Source organism: Salvia miltiorrhiza, unplaced genomic scaffold (assembly GCF_028751815.1).
Source record: "Salvia miltiorrhiza cultivar Shanhuang (shh) unplaced genomic scaffold, IMPLAD_Smil_shh fragScaff_scaffold_156_1, whole genome shotgun sequence".
NCBI lineage: Eukaryota > Viridiplantae > Streptophyta > Magnoliopsida > Lamiales > Lamiaceae > Salvia > Salvia miltiorrhiza.
The window spans coordinates 58,712-78,170 of NW_026651427.1; the positions used below are offsets into that span (position 1 = coordinate 58,712).

At 35.3% G+C, this 19,459-nt stretch overlaps 4 protein-coding genes across 4 annotated transcripts; 2 read left to right on the plus strand and 2 right to left on the minus strand.

Moving 5' to 3' along the window:
- Window positions 1-3,711: 3,711 nt before the first annotated feature.
- LOC131002622 (salviol synthase-like) lies at window positions 3,712-4,236 on the minus strand. Its single transcript, XM_057929083.1, has one exon. It carries the CDS (start codon window positions 4,234-4,236, stop codon window positions 3,712-3,714), a length of 525 nt encoding a protein of 174 aa, XP_057785066.1.
- An 849-nt stretch (window positions 4,237-5,085) lies between these two features.
- LOC131002631 (protein trichome birefringence-like 3) lies at window positions 5,086-10,879 on the minus strand. Its single transcript, XM_057929092.1, has 6 exons — window positions 10,624-10,879; window positions 10,276-10,513; window positions 9,098-9,269; window positions 8,812-9,011; window positions 8,562-8,720; window positions 5,086-5,518 (listed from the first exon to the last, which is right to left on the minus strand). The coding sequence occupies exons 1-6, from the start codon at window positions 10,766-10,768 to the stop codon at window positions 5,179-5,181; spliced, it is 1,254 nt and encodes a 417-aa protein (XP_057785075.1). The 5' UTR covers window positions 10,769-10,879; the 3' UTR covers window positions 5,086-5,178.
- Window positions 10,880-12,538: 1,659 nt separating this feature from the next.
- LOC131002623 (bifunctional monothiol glutaredoxin-S16, chloroplastic-like) lies at window positions 12,539-12,850 on the plus strand. Its single transcript, XM_057929084.1, has one exon. It carries the CDS (start codon window positions 12,539-12,541, stop codon window positions 12,848-12,850), a length of 312 nt encoding a protein of 103 aa, XP_057785067.1.
- A 1,112-nt stretch (window positions 12,851-13,962) lies between these two features.
- Window positions 13,963-15,381, plus strand: LOC131002625 (serine carboxypeptidase-like 48). The gene is made up of 3 exons (XM_057929085.1): window positions 13,963-14,109; window positions 14,641-14,863; window positions 14,940-15,381. Exons 1-3 carry the CDS (start codon window positions 13,963-13,965, stop codon window positions 15,188-15,190), a joined length of 621 nt encoding a protein of 206 aa, XP_057785068.1. The 3' UTR covers window positions 15,191-15,381.
- Window positions 15,382-19,459: the final 4,078 nt, after the last annotated feature.

Genomic DNA, 19,459 nt, shown 5'->3' on the forward strand with positions numbered 1-19,459 from the left:
AAACAAAAGGAAGATAACTAATAAAATAAACTCCCACTGTTCTTGAAACTAGCCGCCAATCCCGACTGCTCTCCTGTAGTTTGTTAATTGCCAAAGAGTAGTTCTCTGCCAAAACACTCCTAACCTTAATCAAAAACTAATCAAAAATCTAAATAACAATAATCTTCTAATTTTGAGCCAAAAATCACTTCCTTTCCATCATTCTTCTATTCGACTCCAACGACATCAATCTCTTTAATTCCTGCATCAAAAATCACCTAATTGTATATATTAAATTCAATTAAAGCACAAAATAATTCAAGATTATGAACAACTAAAATACACACATCAGGTATTGTTTTGATTTGTTTGTTGGGTTATGCTTGCAGAAAGTGTATTGGTGGAAGGTTGACCTCACTCATGAGGCGGTATGTGCTAGGTGGTATACTACGGCTTCTGCTCGTTATAAAGATATGGTCCACAAAATGAAGAAGAGCATACCTACGTGACCTCCTTGGACGAGGGAGAATGTGTGGGAAAAATGGTTAGAATATTGGAACAAGGACGAAGTGAAGGCTATGACAGCCAAAGCACAAAAGAATAGGATGTCTAAGCCTGATGGGCCTGGTACTGATATTTCCATCCATAGAAGAGGGTCGAGAAATGCCCTACAAGATGTTGTAGTATTGGTAAGTCATTTATTAATTAAATACAACTTAAATTTCTTTAAATTTTTATTAACTGTTATTAATTGTTTGAACTGAAGAGAGAGCAAGGAGTTCCAGCTGAAAAAGTGGATTGGGGTGTGGTCAATGTCTTGCACGCGAAGGGTGGAGAATTCACCTATCCTACAGCTCGAGATGCATACGTATGAAATCTTTAAATTAAGTCATCACAAATTCATTTTTATCTATCTATACGTAATGATTAACTTATAAAGTTATTATTAACTACAAAAATAAGCCCAAGTGACTGCCATGGCTGCAGAGCTATCTCAATCTCAGTCAAATGATGGCTCTGAGTATCAGGAGGTAGACATGAACATGTTACTACTGAATGCAGTTGGAGGCGTATCGGCCAAGAAGCGAGTTTTTGGGATTGGATCACGTTCTCATGCTTACACCTCCACCTCTAGATCCAACCAAGGAGCCAGTTTTAGCTCACAGCCTCAGTTTGATGCAGTTTTAGCTGATAAGATGAAGGAGTACGAGGCTAAGATGGAGGCTAGAGAGGCGCAGATATGAGAGGAGGCACAAGCTAGAGAGGCTTAGATGCGTGCAGACGTGCAGGCACAGCAAGCCGAGTTCATGAAAATGCTAGCTGAGATGAGGAATTTACCGCCCCATTGATTATGTTTATTTATGTTTGTTTTAGGAACTAGCTACTTGAATTTATTTTGTTAGATGCTAAGTTAACTAGAATTTGGATTGTTAGATACTTAACTTTGTTGACTATCGTTGACTGTTTATGTTTGTTTTAGGAACTACTTGAATTTATTTAAATTTCGATTATGTTGCATGATAAAATGTGTTAGAATACATGTAAATAACATAAATAAAAAACAAAAATTAAAAAAACTAGCAATATTTGCGACGGAAATTCCGTTCAAAAGCAAAAGATAGAATTAAAAAATTGGCAAAAGCGGAAAAATTAATGACGGAAATTCCGTCTCTAAAGATCACGGCCGCCGGCGTCGAAAAATGATCACCTGAATATCTAATGACATAATTAATTCCGTCTCAACTAGCGATGGAATTTCCATCTCAAAATTCGGTAAGTGAAGATGGCCACTAGCAGGTCAGAGACATAATTTCTATGGCAATTCCATTGTAAGGTTTGAGACGGAAAATGAAATCCATCGCTACCAAATTTAGCGACCACATTTTGGCGTCTCTCTTGTTCAGTCGCTTTTCTGTCGTAACAACCATTTTGAGAGGGAATGTTCGGAATTTTGAGATGATTAATTTTTTTTATAGTGCATGGGAAGAAAGTGTGGCTTGGGACTTTATCATAGTTTATAAATTATCATTAATCTATATAGATTTTCACAATACAATTACTAAAAATCATATGTAGTCGCATTAACATTATATTTTATTTTTCATCTTTATTGTTATTCTAATATTTTATAAATGGTTTTGAGTCTTTGACATCAATAATTCTACAAACTATATATATAAAATCAAAACTTAGATTTGCTTTTTATAAATTTTCATGTGTCAATAATAATTTATAAAGTATTGAAATCATAACAAAGGGTTTAGAAGGAGATGAAAGCCCTCTTGTGTCTGAGCTAATTGACCAGGATAAACGATGGAAACTCAGTGAGCTCGAGAAATACTTTCTCACGCACGAACAACATGCTATTCTTTCGATTGATGAAAATGGGCGCTACTCAGTAAAATCGGGATATCTTTTGGAGACAGAGTTCTACATGCCGAATGCTTACACAACGTCTAGTGTTAATGAGGAATGGTGGAAGCTTGACATTCCACCAAAAATCAGGGTTGTTAAAGGGTATGTTGGCAACTGATCTGAATCTAAAACGCCATCATATTCCCATTTGCCGAGTGGAAGGGAACTAGATGGTGGATGTGGTTGAAGGAGAGGGCTCGCTGGGAGGTGTGTGATTTTTGTGGGGAGTTCATGAAGGAGTTCGGTCCTAATGAGTTAGAGTTGTTTATCATTTGCTTGTGGTGGAGTTGGAGACATCAGTGCAACGTCAAACATGGCAAGATATATAGTGGCTGGAAAGATGGATCTTATTGAGGGAAGTGAGAACTTCCTATGTTCTTACCATGATGCTAGAAGAAGTACTGCTGCGCAGCTGGGTTTAATGCCGAAGGAAGGTGATAGCCGCGGCGAGGGGTGCTTCGGATGGATGTTTAATGTATCTATTCATGCAGAAGGGCAGCTTGTGGGTGTGGGCTTTCTTATTAGAGATTACAGAGGCAAGATTCAGGCTGCGGTTGCTAGACGTATTGGGCGAACGGAGACGACCCTTATGGGAGAATTACATGCTATCTTGTTGGGTATTGGCTATTGCATGGAGAATGATTTATGTCCTTTGCTTGTATACACATATTCTCTCTTGGCGGTGCATGTTCTTAGCGAGCAGACGGGAGGGATGGATTCTTTATGCGATGACCTTTATGATGCTTTCGTTTGCGCGAAAGAGAGGATAGTGCTCGAGGTGAACCATGTTCGTAGGGAAGCTAATAAATTAAGCGGCCCATTTTTTGGCAAATGTTGCCATTTCTTTTGACTATGTTATGATCTGGAAGTCCGATTTTCCTCCGGACTCACATATATTGTGCGTCGCGATTTGAATCAATGCAAGCTTCCTTTTTTCCTCAAAAAAAAAAAAAAAAAAATATATAAAAACCAGAAAAAAATAGCATTAGCATCGAGACTAAGGGGGGTGTATTCGTTCAGGATTTTTGTAGATTTTAAAAGTCCGTGGATTTTAAAAGTCTATAGAATTCTCTCAGATTCTTTATGATTTTAAATGAATTTCTGCCTGGATTTTTAATGAATTACCAAGAATTTGACGTGATTTCTACGGATTTGAAATCCACAAATCCAGCGAGCGTTGGGATTCAACGGGCGGTAGAGAGGAACCCAGCGCCCACTGGGAGACCATGATCGCTGGATACCCAGCGAGCGCTGGGTTCCAGCGACCGCTGGATACATTATGAATAACAGACAACTTCTTCAACTCATACAACTTCTTCAACTCAGACACGAGAAGCTATCCATTCGCACATATTCATGCTCTCTTCTCTTACGTGGCGAAAGGACTGCACACGTCGCGCCGCGCCGCGCGCTCAGGAGCTCGAGCGTGCAGATCTTCCGCAGCTGGCGCCAGTGGTCGCCGTAGGGGGTGAAGACTATCGCTGTGTAATTGTAGGAGAGCGTCTCCGCCACCAGCCCGCGGGGGCGGTTGGCGAAATTGAGGTAGTGGGTTCGCACCACTTGTTTTGCGAAGTCGACGGATGAGATGACGACGAAGTGGATCTCGCCCAGCTGGAGGTGCATAAGGGGGCCGTGTTTGGCGGCGAGGTCTCTGAACATGTGGTGGGGCACGGTGGCGCGTAGCATGAGATGGAGGTTTCCGATGAGAGGGAGGGTTTTGGGACCTGGGATGTGTGAGTAACTGTTTGCGAATTTTGAGATTCGTCGCGATTTAAGAAACGGGATGAGAAAGAGGAGAAATGAAAGTAGAGCTATGAGTGTTGATGGGATGTTAAACTCCATAATGTATAAATTTCTCGTGTCTGAGTTGAAGAAGTTGTCTGTTATTCATTATGAAAGTAGAGCTATGAGTGTATAATTTTTTAGAAAAAATTCATAGCTCTCTTCGAGAAGGATTTTGATGGGGTGTTATTTGTTGGGCATCTAAGATTATTTCTTGAAGCAGTAACACTTGAACTAGAAGTGAATTTGCATGGCAACGTAAATGGGTAGTCCAGAGCTCTAGAAAGTGAGGAAGCTCTCTGTCTCTCTTTGTAATGTGAGTGTTATAAAATTGAATCAGAAATGTTGAATGGTTTGGGAGAATGAAGATACTTGTGGCTGAGACACGTAGGAGTGAGATTTTTGCTGCTATTTATCTCACCGAGTTTGCTAATACATACCAAGAACCCAACGAGCGCTGGATTCCAGTGAGCGCTGGACACCCAGCGCCCGCTAGGGTCCAGCGGTCATCGTTCCTTCATCAGCGGCCGCTAGGTGCCAGCCGGCGCTGGCTTCTTCAGCCGCGTCCGCTGTACCCAGCGAGCGTTGGAAACTCTCAAGATTTGAATTCTCGTGGTTCGAGCTCGGATTTGTTCATGTGTATTTTTTGAATGAAATCCATGGAAATCAGTTCAATGATAAAATCCGTAGATTTTTAAATACACCCAAATTGTTATAGACTTTTAAAAGTCTTGAACGAATACACCCAAACTTTAAAAGACTTTTAAAAGTCTTGAACGAATACATCCAGATTTTCATAGACTTTTAAAAGTCTTGAACGAATACACCCAGACTTTAAAAGTCTGCAGAAATCTATAAAAATCTTGAACTAATACACCCCCCTAAACGTGAGTTTGTGCTCAGGTAACGTGTTGCTGCCAAACTCTTGCATGCATTAATCACAAAATCATTCAAATTCCTCTTCCTGTCATATACATTCTGCGCGTGTGTGTTTAATTCTCGTTACAACATCAAATGTGTATAGAGTAATTGATTCCATGTATCAGGAAGTCCAGGCAAACACCAATGTATGCAGTCTGCATAATTCAAGGGATCAGCCTTTTGTTCCTCCGTCAACACTTTGCCTCCCAACTCAGTATAAACCGACGTGTGCGCGTCGATTCTGTATTCCGACAGCTGCGTTATGTTGATCACCGTCACCGGCACCTTCATCCTCGCTACCACGCCGCCCACCACGCCCATCATCCTCTTGTCGGAGCCGCTGCCCCAGTGTCCTTTCTTCGCCACCGGCTGCCTCTCGTCGAAGCACTTCGTGCCGTTTTCATGGCCCCAATCGGCAGGCCTAATCAAATGCAGGCCAAAAAGATCACCAAACACTTCATGTTTCTCTCTCTTAGACTGAAGTGTTTTAGAGAGCATTACTTAAGATCAAGTGTACCGTATATATTTGATATTGTACTATTAAATTTTTTATTCTCCCTCGGTACGTCCAGTAAGACGGTAAGAGTGTATCCAGGGCCGGTCTTGAGAAAAATGAGGCCCTGGGCGAAATTATAAAAAAGGGCCCTCAATATATTGAAAAATAAAATTTTCCATTACTTATAAAAAATGACTTCATCTAGCATTTTTAGTTGCATGTTATCTAAAATCTCTTAATCTCTTTTTCTATACATAACTAGTATTACTCCCGTGCAATGCACGGTAAAAAAAATATATTTTTTAGACTATTATATTTAGAAAATAAAATTCTATAAGTTACTTATATTATTATATAAAATAGCTCTAATAAAGATAATAGCATTAAAATGAAGATAAAACCATTTTATAATGGGAGGATATAAAATGAATGATCAAGATCTTGACAAAACCTTTTTAACTAACGATTATTATTATCTATTTAAAAAATTTCCACCCAAATATCTAGATATTTTTCTTTCAAAGTTTCTATTAGTTTTGAAAGGATTTTTGGAACTTTTAATTACTTTTTACTTATTTGCATTTCATAATATATATTTTTTTGAGGCGTTAATTGACTGTTTATTTTATTCTGTTTTTTTTATATTTTTACTATATAGTATTATTTTTATATTTAAATTTTTTATTATAACAATTTAATACAGTTACTAAGATTAAATTTATATTTTTTCATTTTAGAACTCTTTAGCTTAAAATATAAATTTGTAGATAAATAATTATATGTATATATATATATATATATATATATATATATAACTTAAAAATAGAATTTCTAATATGATTTACATTTATTAAATTTTTAGTATGTTTTTGTATGAATATTATTATTATTATTATTATTATTATTATTATTATTATTATTATTATTATTATTATTATTATTATTATCTAGAGTAGATTGATAAAAAATATAGAAAGAAAAAATTATTTTTAAAAATAGTAAGGTGATTTTTGGTAGGAAAACTAACTTACTATTTTTGAAAGTGATTGAACTTTTATATATGTATATAGATATTGTCAAATCATTCAATCTCTCTAGGGACATTGACGATCTCAAATACGTTTTCAACAATTTTAAATTTAAGAAGCTCATTTTAGAACAGTAAGTCAGTAACTGGCATTGTCAGCATAATTTTATATTTCGATTTGAACTTTGAAGTTTTAATATAATATAAATTTGACAATAAGTTATATTGCCTAATATTTTTTTTTAGTATATATAAAGTCTATAATTAATGAGATATATTTAAAATTTTGAGCCCTCAAAATTATGTTACAAAATTATCATCAAATTAATTTGAAATTGATTTTAAATTGAACTTTGAATTTTTGACAATAAATTATGTTATCTAATATTTTTTAGTATACATAAAGCCTATAATTAATGAGATATATTAAAAAATTGGGCCCTCAATTTTTTGGGGCCCTGGGCCGTCGCCCATGCCCGCCCGCCCTCAGAGCCGGCCCTGAGTGTATCACATTTTCTATTTTCGTTCGACCCATAAAAGTGTATCACTTTCATTTTGGGACATGACCCAACTTTTTCCTTTTAACCACAACCACTCATTTCTATATAACCCCACAATAAATTCAACCACAACCACTCATTTCCACTCAATACTTTATCTACCAACCTTTTCTTAAAACTCGCGTCACCCCATATGTGATACACTCTTACGGAACGGATGAAGTATTTTTTTCAATTTCAATTTTATATGCTTTGATTTATTTTGGTTAACTAGGATTTATTTAATCCAATTAAAACATGTACTTATTTTTTTTACTCTAACTAGTACGTTCATCCGTGTTACGCACGACGAATATCGAAATTAAACGACATGTTTAAATAATTAAGTATAAATATTAAATAGAATTAAAATATAAATAAATATAAAATATATTTTAAAAATAAAATCAACACATGAATTCCTCTAAATTATTTGATAATAAAAATTAACATTAAATATTATTATTATTATAGAGTATTACACGTCATAACAAATAAATAAATATTTTTGTACACAAACATAAATAAAAAGTTGTAAAATTTTAACAAAGAGAAAGAAAATAAAATATTTTAAATTTTCATAATTTATTCGTTTTAAATTTTTGATAATTTTTATAGCATATTAAAAAAAAATTCATGAACTTATAAATAATATGCATATTAAATATTTATGTATAAATTAAATGTGAGGATGTTTAGAAAAGAATTATTTTACATAAAAAAAATAGAGATAAAAATAGAGAAAAAAATTGACGGGAGAAGAAAGAGAAAAAAAAAGAGGGAAAATATGGAGGGAAAAAACTCATCTTTTATATAGATTAGTTAATAATAGGTTGATAAATTCAAAGTTATGTTATATATATTTTTGCAAATTAATTTTTTTTTTAAATTAAGAATAGTTCATAATATTATAATAAAATTTATTTTTATAAACAATATTATTAAAATAATAAATAATAATGAGAGACGGTAGCACATTCTGGGACACTAGATCTCGTTCACGTAGGTAGGGGGTGTTTGGCAAAATTTATTTTGTAGAGATTATAAGCTCCGAAAATTTATAGTATGTGTTGGAAAAAAAAACTATAGTAATATCATTTAATAAAATGATTATTGTTTATAAAATTATGAATAAATAAGATGTGGTTGAGAGCTAAGCCTCAGAGTTGTTTGTCCTAATGTTGAGTTCCAATTCAAGACGGGCACACAACTGAGTTAAAAAGTTAAAAGATGTTTTCTTTTACAATTATAAGTTGTTTAGTGACTTATTTTGTCAAAAGAAAAATTAAGAGTTTATAAACTTTTAAATTATAAAGTACTTTTTTGAAACAATTATAAAGTGTTTTAAAGAGCTTATAATTAAGTTCAACCAACCACACCCCTTAATTAGGCCTAAATTCACCTGTGGTGTGAAGGAGACATGGTTGTGAAGAACACTCGTGTTTTGGAGGGATTAACGTTTGAATCCACCCAATTTGCCCATGTTCTGAGCCCTAACGTATAGGAAACGTGTGTTTCCAGCTCTTCGTACCCTTCTGCTCCGTTCGCAAACGAACCCCATCTGCGCGTAGGATTGCACATGAGAAAGAGAGGGAGAGATCTAGAGAGAGAGAGATGGAGAGAGGTTTGTAAATTTGTAATAATAATAGTACAATGTCTTAGTTTTGAGGCCACTCATCCACCAAACATAAGTGTTGAAGACGAGGATGTCGACGCCTAACCAGTGTTTGGCATGCTTTTCAACTGAATCAACCTTCAAAATCCTCTGCTTTGGATCTGCTATTATATGAATATCTGTGTTGGATTCTACGAGGAAAGGAGCCCAATAGAACTCCACTGTGGCATCGTATTCCTGAACAAAAAGAAAAATGTAAAATTAATGCACACAAACACAATTCTTTTCTTGCAGATGATGTCTGAAGTTTACTTCTAAATCACCTTAGCTCTGAAAACAGAATGCAAACGACCTCGTTTCATCGACTTCTTCCCTTTCGGTATCACAGAATCAACGAGGCAAACGAAGGATTGCCATTGCCCTCTCTGCAGTGAATCCCCTACAAACATTAGCCTCTTCCCTTTAAGTTTCTGCAGCACCATTCTTGGATCAAACCTATAAATTAAATTTTATATGATACATTCGTTTTTTCGAATGAACTCTAGTTTCAAAAATACCGAAAATTCGGTATGCCACGTTTATAGTATCATGGAAAATATGGAAATTTTTTATATACTATAATTTGAGGTAAAGTAACGACGTGCAATACCTTTATCGTATCAAACCGTGGACCGTCTGCCGTATATATATACTCATAATCAGTGGTGGAGCCAGATTTTTAGTTCGGGAGGGTCCAATTTTTTCTTTTTTTCAATAATATTAACAATTAAATTCAAAGTTAAATTAAATTAATAATAACTACTTATAATGTCACATTTTGAACTGTCTTTCAAGTTCATACAAAACAACTTCAAAAAATTAAGATGGATAAAATTTTGCAAAATGAAATAGCTTTCAAAATAAAATTTAAAAAATAAATCTCTAGGCTCCAAGCATGATATGCATAAATTAATTATGTGTTCATTTCATGAAAATAAATCAGTTCAACTCTAAAACTTGCATGTCAATCACAATGTAAAATAAATCAACTTAATAACAACGGAGATAAAAATGATATATTTTTTATTTTTTATAATATATTTATAAAATTACGAAAATATTCCTACTCCTTTTAAAAAGATGGTAGTACATATTTGGATTACGAAAATATTCCAACGGAGATGACCCCTGCCCAACCCTAGCTCTACCCATGCTCATAATTACACATTAAATACCAGTAATTTTGATATTAGTAATTTTGGTATACCATGAAAATGATATCGATAAATACCGCAATACCGAAAAGATGGTACATATTTGGATTTGATATAGTTCGTACCGAAATTTTTGCATGCCAATCTATATAGTATACTAAAATGTTCTTCGATAAAATATCAATATGAGATTTTTGATACTGAAGGCTTCGTTACGATATACAATATACCAATTTTGACACTATATATTGCACCGACCCCCCACCCTTAATTCGGATGAGATCTTCTATTCCAAAATGGTATATTACCTCGGCAGCCTGCAGCCGTCGGGCTGCCACTCCCAGTACATATAATCCAAATCCGGCCTACCGTTCCTAACGCAAGCGACCTGCCGGTCCAAAAATCGACATGTTTGGTCCGAATACAGGGGCTCGATGGAGCGATTGAACGCCCATTTCCCATGATGCAGGCTGCATTGATCAGGATCAAAATCGAACAATTCATCACCTTCGTAACTCAAGCCATTGACATCCACTAATTTCTCAACTGCAAAGGGCATGTAGATTGTGATTAAAACATCAACGAAACAAACTATACTATGATGTAATAACTCTCAACCACTTCGATATGTTGAGGTGAAAACAGATTTTTCTCACCAGCGTTACTTCTGGCGCAGGGCTTGAACCTGAAAAGGGCTCTTGAAGATAGAGAACCTAATCTTTCAGTGTACAAGAGCGCGACGAAAGCCAAGATTGCGATGGTGAGTATGGAAAATGGCAGATTTCCTTTGAAATTGGCCATTGCAGAACAAGTTGTGTAGTGATGAAATGTTGTTTGAAGAGATATTTTTATGTGAAGTTGATTAGAAGTGAAGCCAAAGGCATAGTTGATTAGTTTCTTGAGATTAATTAATGAATCAAATATTGCAAGATTTTAAGAGTTCTTTTGTATGCAAACAGGGGCTACTTGGTTGGTCCAACTACTGATAGAGACAGGGAAACATAGTTGATATTTGGGATCCTTGCCAGTTCACAATCACATGACTTGCACTTAAAGTAACAATATTGATTTGGTGTATTCTTCTTTCAAATTAGTTGAATTTATTGTCAAATTGTTCGACATAAATAGGATTGGATAATGGGAAGATAAATCCTAATGAGAAGAAAATTATATTGATATCATAACAGTTTGCCAGTTTTGTTCAAATTGGTAGATTACATAAAATTAAAACCCATCGATTGGATCAATTGATTGCCAAGTTTTTTGTAACTTTGCATGATAAATTTTTTTGAATCGACCCTTCAACTTCTACAGGAATTTTCTATTGTTGGATGACAATAGTGTGGGAGGAAGTTGAGATGTCATTTATCATTAGAATAACCAAGTTTAATAGTAATACTATAAAGTTACTACCCAAAATGGTTATATATAGCCTCAACTTTAATTTATTTTTGATATAATTTAAATTTTAAGAAATTATTTAATTATGGTCATGATTACACTTAATATATTATACACCTGAATGAGATTTTTAACGATAGGTAGCTCTATCATCATCGGACCACCGACGTGGTCAGAGTCATGCCTAAAAGTTAGTGTAAGTGCGCCAATTTTCAAGTTTAATTTTGACCACATCGGTGATCGATGATGATAGACTACCTACTGTTGGAAATCATTCAATGTAAAATAATTACGATTGATCATTATTTTAGGTGTAATTTTTAATAAAGAATAATAATAATTTTGGTATGATTATAGTCATAATTAAATAATTTCTTAAAATTGAGGCTATGCAAAAAATAAATCAAATTTGAGGCTATAAACTAAAATCCGTTGAAATTCAAGTTATAAACTATAATTAATTCCCCCTCCCCGAAAAAGTAATCTACTACACAACTGGTTAGGTGAAAGCATGAAATGTCTACATGACTTATACGCCAGACGTATTAAAAGGATGAAGTTAGATGTTTACGTAACTTTAGTTAGTACTTTTTTTTTGACTTGGGGGAGTTGGGGAGGGGGAACAGTGGGGTTTGAACCCGGGACCTCACTGTTCACACACAGGAGGTCGCACCGCTTGATGTCTCCTTGGGGACAACTTTAGTTAGTACTTATGACATCAATTTATCACTTCATTTTTATCGTTATGATATTAATTCGATAAAAAATGATAATTATGCCAAAAGTTATAACAATTGAAAGTTCATATATTTAGAAGTATATATTTTAATTTATATACAAATTCAGAATAGAGTGAAAATTTGTGTATTTAATTGCAATTATTGAAAAAATAAATAAATCAATTTTTGTGTTAATACTTATTAGCCAGTTCTGTCTTATGGGCCTAAATAGCGAGATGTAAGTGTAACTAGTGCAAAGAAAAGGCCCATGATTCAGCGCAATCCATGCAACACTAATGCAATTTTAGGAAAATAAGAGTCACTTTTTGTAATTTTCGACTTTAGAAATCACTGCACAATACCGGATAACTAAACACCGGAGAAGAGCCACAGCACTTCGCCTGATATATCGGAGACTAGACTTCATCTGTAAATCAGAACGCTCGCAAAAATGGCTGCTTTAAACCTCTCATCTCCAACACACTCTCCTTACTCTCTTCGACTGCTTTCCAATTTTTCTAATTCCAGAAATGCCCCCGCTCTTTCTTTCAATTCCCTTCCCAACCCCGCCGCTTTCTTCCACTCCGCATCCTTCAAGCACAGATCGCCGGCGAAGCGCCGCCGCCCCGGCCTCGTCGTCTCCGCGCTGCAGAAGTTGTCGGAGACTGAGTCGGTGACGGTTTCCTCCGATTCTGACGGAAACTTCCCGTCCGAGTCCGGTGTTTACGCCATTTACGACAGCGGCGGCGACCTTCAGTTCTAGGATTTATTTAATCCAATTAGGATATATACTTTTTTTTTTTACTCCAACTAGTACGCTCATCCGTGCTATAAACGACGAATATCGAAATTAAACGACATGTTTAAATAATTAAGTATAAATATTAAATAGAATTAAAATATAAATAAATGTAAAATATATTTTAAAAATAAAATAAACACATCAATTCCTCTAAATTATTTGATAATAAAAATTAACATTAAACATTATTATTATAGAGTATTACACGTCATAACAAATAAATAAATATTTTCATACACAAACATAAATAAAAAGTTGTAAAATTTTAACAAAGAGAGAGAAAATAAAATATTTTAAATTTTCATAATTTATTTGTTTTAAATTTATTTTTGATAATTTTTATACCATATTAAAAATTTTGTCATGAACTTGACGATGAAGCGCAGTCTGTTGGTAAGACGCTTCCCCTCCAACCAATAGGTCGGGGGTTCGAGTCACCTTAGGAGCTAGAGTGTGAGTGGGTTTTTTCCTTTATTTGGTTGTAACAAATTTAAAAAAAAAAAAAATTGTCATGAACTTATAAATAATATGCATATTAAATATTTGTGCATAAATTAAATGTGAGGATGTTTAGAAAAGAATTATTTTATATAAAAAAATAGAGATAAAAATAGAGAAAAAAATTGACGGGAGAAGAAAGAGAAAAAAAAAAGGTAAAATATAAAGGAAAAAAACTCCTCTTTTATATAGAGTTAATATATAAAACTATCCACTTTCATATTGTAAAGATAAAAATTGTCCACTAAGATAAAAATAATAAAAACTGTCCACTTTTTGATTGAAAAGACAGAAATACCCTTCTTTAAATATAGGTACTCTCTATTTCTCTCCAGGCATCTTTCTCATCTCTCATTCTCTTCTCTCTCTCCACTCTCTTTCTCTCTCTTCTCCACGGTACTCCCTTCCCCCTTCTCTCTCTCTCTCTCTCCCTCCCTCCCTTCGAGCTCAGATCGCCGCGGTCGCGAGTTTTCTTCACTGCGGCAGCGGCGTCAACCGGAGAATTTCGCCTTCTTTCCCTAAGAACTTGATGGAAGTTTATAGAATCCTGATCGGGCAAATTGGAATCGACGACGATGGCGCGGCTCTCTGCCAGCCAATCTAAATCGCAGGAGATCGTGGAAATATCCGCGGCGATGTCGGAGCGCGGAGGAAAATTACCGGATGCAGATCCGCCGAAATCGAGCGGCGGCGGTGGCGGCGAGGAGACTCTGTCGCCGAGGGCATCGCTGAAGTAGCAGATTGGAATCGACGACGACGGCGCGGCTCTCTGCTAGCCAATCTAAATCGGAGGAGATCGTGGAAACATCCGCGACGATGTCGGAGCGCGGAGGAAGAACTGGCGACGCTCATCCCTGCGCCGCCTCCGCCGGAGAAGAACTGGCGACGCTCGAAGAAGGAACAGAACATCCCAGCAGGCCTGAGCACTTCCTCGATCAACAACGACTGATTCAGTAGCAAAGGCGGCGGCGCCGCGGGATCCTCCTATGAGCAGCACCGAATTCGAGAAATGAAAGTCTTCACCGGCGTCCAGATTTGGTATTGATGGTTTCTCAAATTCATGTCCAAATTCAAATCAAAGTCGAATCGCTAGCTTCATATTTAAATCAAAGTTGATCGATTTGCTTCAATGGAGATGTGTTTCTGATCTGAATGGGGAGGATTTTTTCCGTTGGCATAGAGCTCGTCGATTGATGAGATTTGGAGGTCATTGGTGAAGGAGATTTGGAGGTTAATTTTGGAGTATATTGTAGAAATCGAAGCATTGTGTGATTCAAATTTCAAAACCCCTCAGATCAGTGAGAGACGCTCTTGGTGTCGGAGACATAGACTTCGTGTCTTGTAGCTCCACGGTGTACGAGGCTATGGTGATGGACTGGATGAGGAATCTTGAAGTAGGAATCCCTGCAATGCTGGAGGATGGAATCAAGCTGCTGGTGTATGCAGGAGAGTATGATCTCATCTGCAATTGGCTAGGTAAAGATTCTTACATTTCACCTTTATTCTTAAACACATAAACCACTGAAAAACACACTTGATTTGACATGGATAGGGAACTCGAGATGGGTGCATGCCATGGAATGGTCTGGACAGAAGAAGTTTGCAGCAGCTGCCACTACGCCTTTCTCTGTAGACGGGGCTGAGGCCGGGCAGCAGAAGGGCTACGGGCCTCTCACGTTCCTCAAGGTGCATGATGCGGGCCACATGGTTCCGATGGATCAACCAAAAGCATCGGTGGAAATGTTGAGGAGGTGGATGCAGGGGAAATTAACACAAGCAGATAATCATCTTGCTCCAATGTAAATACACTTACTGAAGCAGGAGCTGTTCATGTATACATATATACAGAAGAAACATAGAGAGACTGTTTTTCCAAAACAGATCAAATGCTGATATGATTTTCTACAAAAAAATCATTTTTTCACCTGTATTGGAAGTGTTGCAAGGCCTTCTGTGATTTGTTGTAATGAAGGTTTATTGATTTATGTTTGAAATAGTTGTTTATTGGTTTCTTGTTGGATAATCTAGTAGGGACATATCCCAACTCTTGACATGGCAATAATGTAGAGAGTAGTTTTGCACAAGAAAATTTAAAGGAAAAATAATCTATGTATTTGAGAAGGTTAACATGCAATTATATAAGATCAGCAGAAATAATATACTACAAGATTGCACTGCAGGTTGAATTATTACTCTTATGTGATAGAATCAAATGAATTTGAAATGAAACATTTTTATAGTACTACAATCTGAAATTCTAAAAGAAATCATATGCACAGAATAAAATTGAAGTTAATGTACTTAATTAAACGGGTTTCAGATACTGTAATTGATCATTGGATCAAAATGAATATCAAACCTTTTAGTCATGAATAAAAATTACTCCCTTCATCCACGAAAGAATTTCATATTTGGACTATTGGATTTCCGTTTTTTTTTTAAGATGAATAATTTTGTTCGTGCTCCAGAGAGGGAGCAAATAATTTTTTTAATGTTCTTAAATTCACAACCAAATTTATGAATTCACAATTTAATGTTCTTGAATTCACGACTACATTTATGAATTCACAACTAGATTTAAGAATACATTTATGAATTCACAACTAGATTTAAAAATTCACAACCAGGTCGATGAATTCACAACTTAATGTTCTTGAATTCACAACTTAATATTCTTGAATTTACAACCAAATCTATAAATTCACAATCAAAATAAATTACAGTTTTAATTGTGAATTCCAACCTGGCTCACGTATTTACAACTTGACATTTAGAATTCAAACTGATCCATGTTGTCTACTCTCGTGGTACTTTTTACAAGCTGGTAAGCCAAGTTATATATGTACATTTTTACCTAGTGCAATATTGTCAAACGAACTAGAAAAAAGACATGATCCGATTATATCTTCCTCAACTTGACAAATCGATTAACATATGTCCAAATTGCAAATACACTAGTCTCACGCCAAACTAAGGAGAATTTGCATCCGACTTGCAAGCTAATTTTGCAATCTCCTTCATCTTGACAATACAGTAGTCGGTCAATGCAATGATTGGCTCTACCAACCGAGACAGCCCGATATCCTACAAGTCCACCTATACGGAATGACTATAATCAATTAACTCTCCAATTAGAAATTTCTAATTGTAGAGTGGGGGGCTAAATGTAGTGGGCAAAATCTGTCAACTTGGCTCAAGCCCAATTAACATTCCAAGCTGGCCCAATAAGTCAAACAACTCGGCCCATCCAATCCGACAAATTTAGAACCAACTTGGATCGATAACAAGGCTAGCCGAATTACTTAAGAAAACTTGTTCGCCCGGCTCGATTAGTTAGGTTATACTTATTGCAAGACCTACCTGGACCGACCCAGGTTGACTATCTCACCTCAAGTCCAACTTGTCTAAGCAGTCAGGCTGAGTAATTCGCACTCAGCCTGAGCCCATAAAGACAATCCATCAAGCTTGACTCCTAATATGGCGTGACCCTAAAAAGCCCAAGTAGTCAAATAGGTTGGCCCATCTAGCCCGAAAAGCTATACAACAACTTGAAATCGACCACCAAGCAGGATATCTCGCATCCAGTCTAAGGGTTACCATCAACCTAACTAACAAGGTCACAAAACCCAGCCGTCAAATGACGCAAACCCTAAAAGACGTCTTCCGCCAAGCTGACGCAGTCAGAAGGTAAAACTTTAAGATCCCGCCCAAATCGCAACAACCTGGGAGAAAAGGGTTTGAACGGGGCCAGACTGTATAAACCCTAGCGGCTGGATGACCACTATATAAACAGCCCGACTAGGTCATAAAGAGGGGACACGAAAAATCTTACTTGCTCGCTACTTCTTGAATTCTCTCTACTATGCCACCACGCTGAATACTCTTCCGAACCGGAAATAGCCAACTTGGCATGTCTCCGCTTCTCACCTTCCATTATCACAACTCGATGTCACCGTTTCCGCCCTTCAACGCCGTCGACAGCTTGGAAGAATCACGAATTCGAACCTGTATTTCTCTCATTTAATTTCATTTGTAATTCCGCTTTTCTATTCCGTTACTGACTTGAGCGTCGGAGGCTCTACGGTTGACACCCCCACCCAGTGCTCAACCTAGGGCTCTTACGTATTCTTGTGTTGACAGGTTGCTATTGCCCAATCTATCCGGACGTGCAGACGTCAACTTCAATTATAGATTTTAGCCTCTACAATCTAAATAATGAAATGCGATAATATTGTGTGTACGTGTATATATGTATATTAATAAAATTATGTGTATATAGAAATTATAATCTTTTACATAATCTAAGTAATTATTTATTTATGTAATTGAAAAATATTGAAGGAAAAGAGAGAAATAAAATCAAGAAGTTATATTGAGAAGTGGAAAACATAATATTTTTTTTAAGAGAGTGTTAAAATATTTCGAACTTTAATCTCATGATGACTTTTTAATCTTTTTTTTTTAGGGAATGATGACTTTTTAATCTTAAATTTATGAAAATTACAAATATAGCCTAAACTTATTTACGTTGTTAAGTTTATAGCCCAAATCAAAATTTCGGCCAACTGAGGGTTGATATGGCTCGTCGAAAGCTGACTTGAAAATAAAAAAAAAATGGCATTATATTTTTTTTTATCTTTATGTCCGCTACAACTGTCTAACTGTAAATCACATTAAAATTTAAACTCTTAAGTGAAATAAGTACGTTTGCGAATGAAATTTTAACTCAGGTTATAAGCTGAACAATCTAGATAAATTTAGGCTTTATTTGTAATTTTTATAAATTTGGATTAAAAAATCACTATGAAGTCAAAGTCCATGCTATTTTTTAATAATAACCCTTGCAGGATTGAGAAAATTATTTAGCTAAGCTTAATCAACAGAGTTTGTATTCATATTTAATTGATCGAAATTTGATTTAATAATAAGAAAATTGGCTTTTTAATAATAAAAAAAGAAAATAAAATAGCATAATTACTTCCAATGCCAAAAATTTGATGCATAGATATTGTTAAGATTAGCGAGAATTAAAAAAAAAATTATTTCTAAACTAATTATGTAGAAAAAGGAAAAAAGAAACACAAAATCTTCCAAATTCAAATTCAACCGTCAATTTGTAAAAAGGTACATTAGTCATGAAAATTGATAATTAGTAGCTGAATTAGTCCCTAAAAAACTGAACTAATTTGGTATAAATTTAGGGGCATTATGTATATGACTAGATTAATTGATATGGAAAATGAGGGAAATTACAAAATTAGTCGAGTTTGTCTTCGAGCAGATGGGATCCTCTGTCCCACAATATTGTGTGTACCACGTGTACCACTCTTCATTTCTTTATTTTATAAATTGTTTTTTATAAAAATAAAAATTATTATATTATTATAAACTCTAATTAGTATTTATCATTGAAAAATTAAAATTTAAAAAATTATATACCCTAACTTTGAATTAATGAACCCAAATAATCTATTATTAATTCAAATAAATATAAAAAAATAATTATAAACCCTAAATAGATGAGTGAACCCTTGTTAATTATCTTTATAATATATAAAAGCATAATAAATTAAAATGGAATAAAAAATAATTTATAAATATAAAGAAATGAAGAGTGGTACACGTGGTACACACTATATTTTGGGACAGAGGATCCCATTTGGTCTTCGAGCACGTGAGAAAGTGACAATACAGCCCAAAACTTATAACTTGACCCACAAAATCCAAAAATTAAAAAATGTTACTATAACTCAAAATTGAAACGGACTAGACAATTGGGTTAGATTGGTTACCAAATGAATTTACGGATTGATTCCACGAACTTTTCATCATTTCGCCACCACTGCTATATTCCTCCACGCGTTGCCACCGATCAATTGCCCAACCCTTTAGCTCTTTAGTTTGTATAATTCAAGGCCCTTTAGCTCTTTGTTCATGTACATCTATTTCTTGGTCCGCATCGTGTGATGATATTTGCAAATTTCATTTACTCGTATGCAAATACACAAACAATGTATAATCGTTTGCATGTTTCATCTCCTGTCTTCAATTTCGTGTTTTACTCGTGGATTT

Coding starts and splice junctions, on each gene's coding strand:
- LOC131002622 (XM_057929083.1), bottom strand. CDS start 4,236: ATGGAGTTTAACATCCCATCAACACTCATAGCTCTACTTTCATTTCTC.
- LOC131002631 (XM_057929092.1), bottom strand. CDS start 10,768: ATGGCCAATTTCAAAGGAAATCTGCCATTTTCCATACTCACCATCGCA. Junction 10,514..10,623: donor CTGCGCCAGAAGTAACGCTG/GTGAGAAAAATC, acceptor TGCCCTTTGCAG/TTGAGAAATTAGTGGATGTC. Junction 9,270..10,275: donor GACGGCTGCAGGCTGCCGAG/GTAATATACCAT, acceptor TTTAATTTATAG/GTTTGATCCAAGAATGGTGC.
- LOC131002623 (XM_057929084.1), top strand. CDS start 12,539: ATGGCTGCTTTAAACCTCTCATCTCCAACACACTCTCCTTACTCTCTT.
- LOC131002625 (XM_057929085.1), top strand. CDS start 13,963: ATGGCGCGGCTCTCTGCCAGCCAATCTAAATCGCAGGAGATCGTGGAA. Junction 14,110..14,640: donor AGGAGACTCTGTCGCCGAGG/GCATCGCTGAAG, acceptor AGTATATTGTAG/AAATCGAAGCATTGTGTGAT. Junction 14,864..14,939: donor TCTCATCTGCAATTGGCTAG/GTAAAGATTCTT, acceptor TGACATGGATAG/GGAACTCGAGATGGGTGCAT.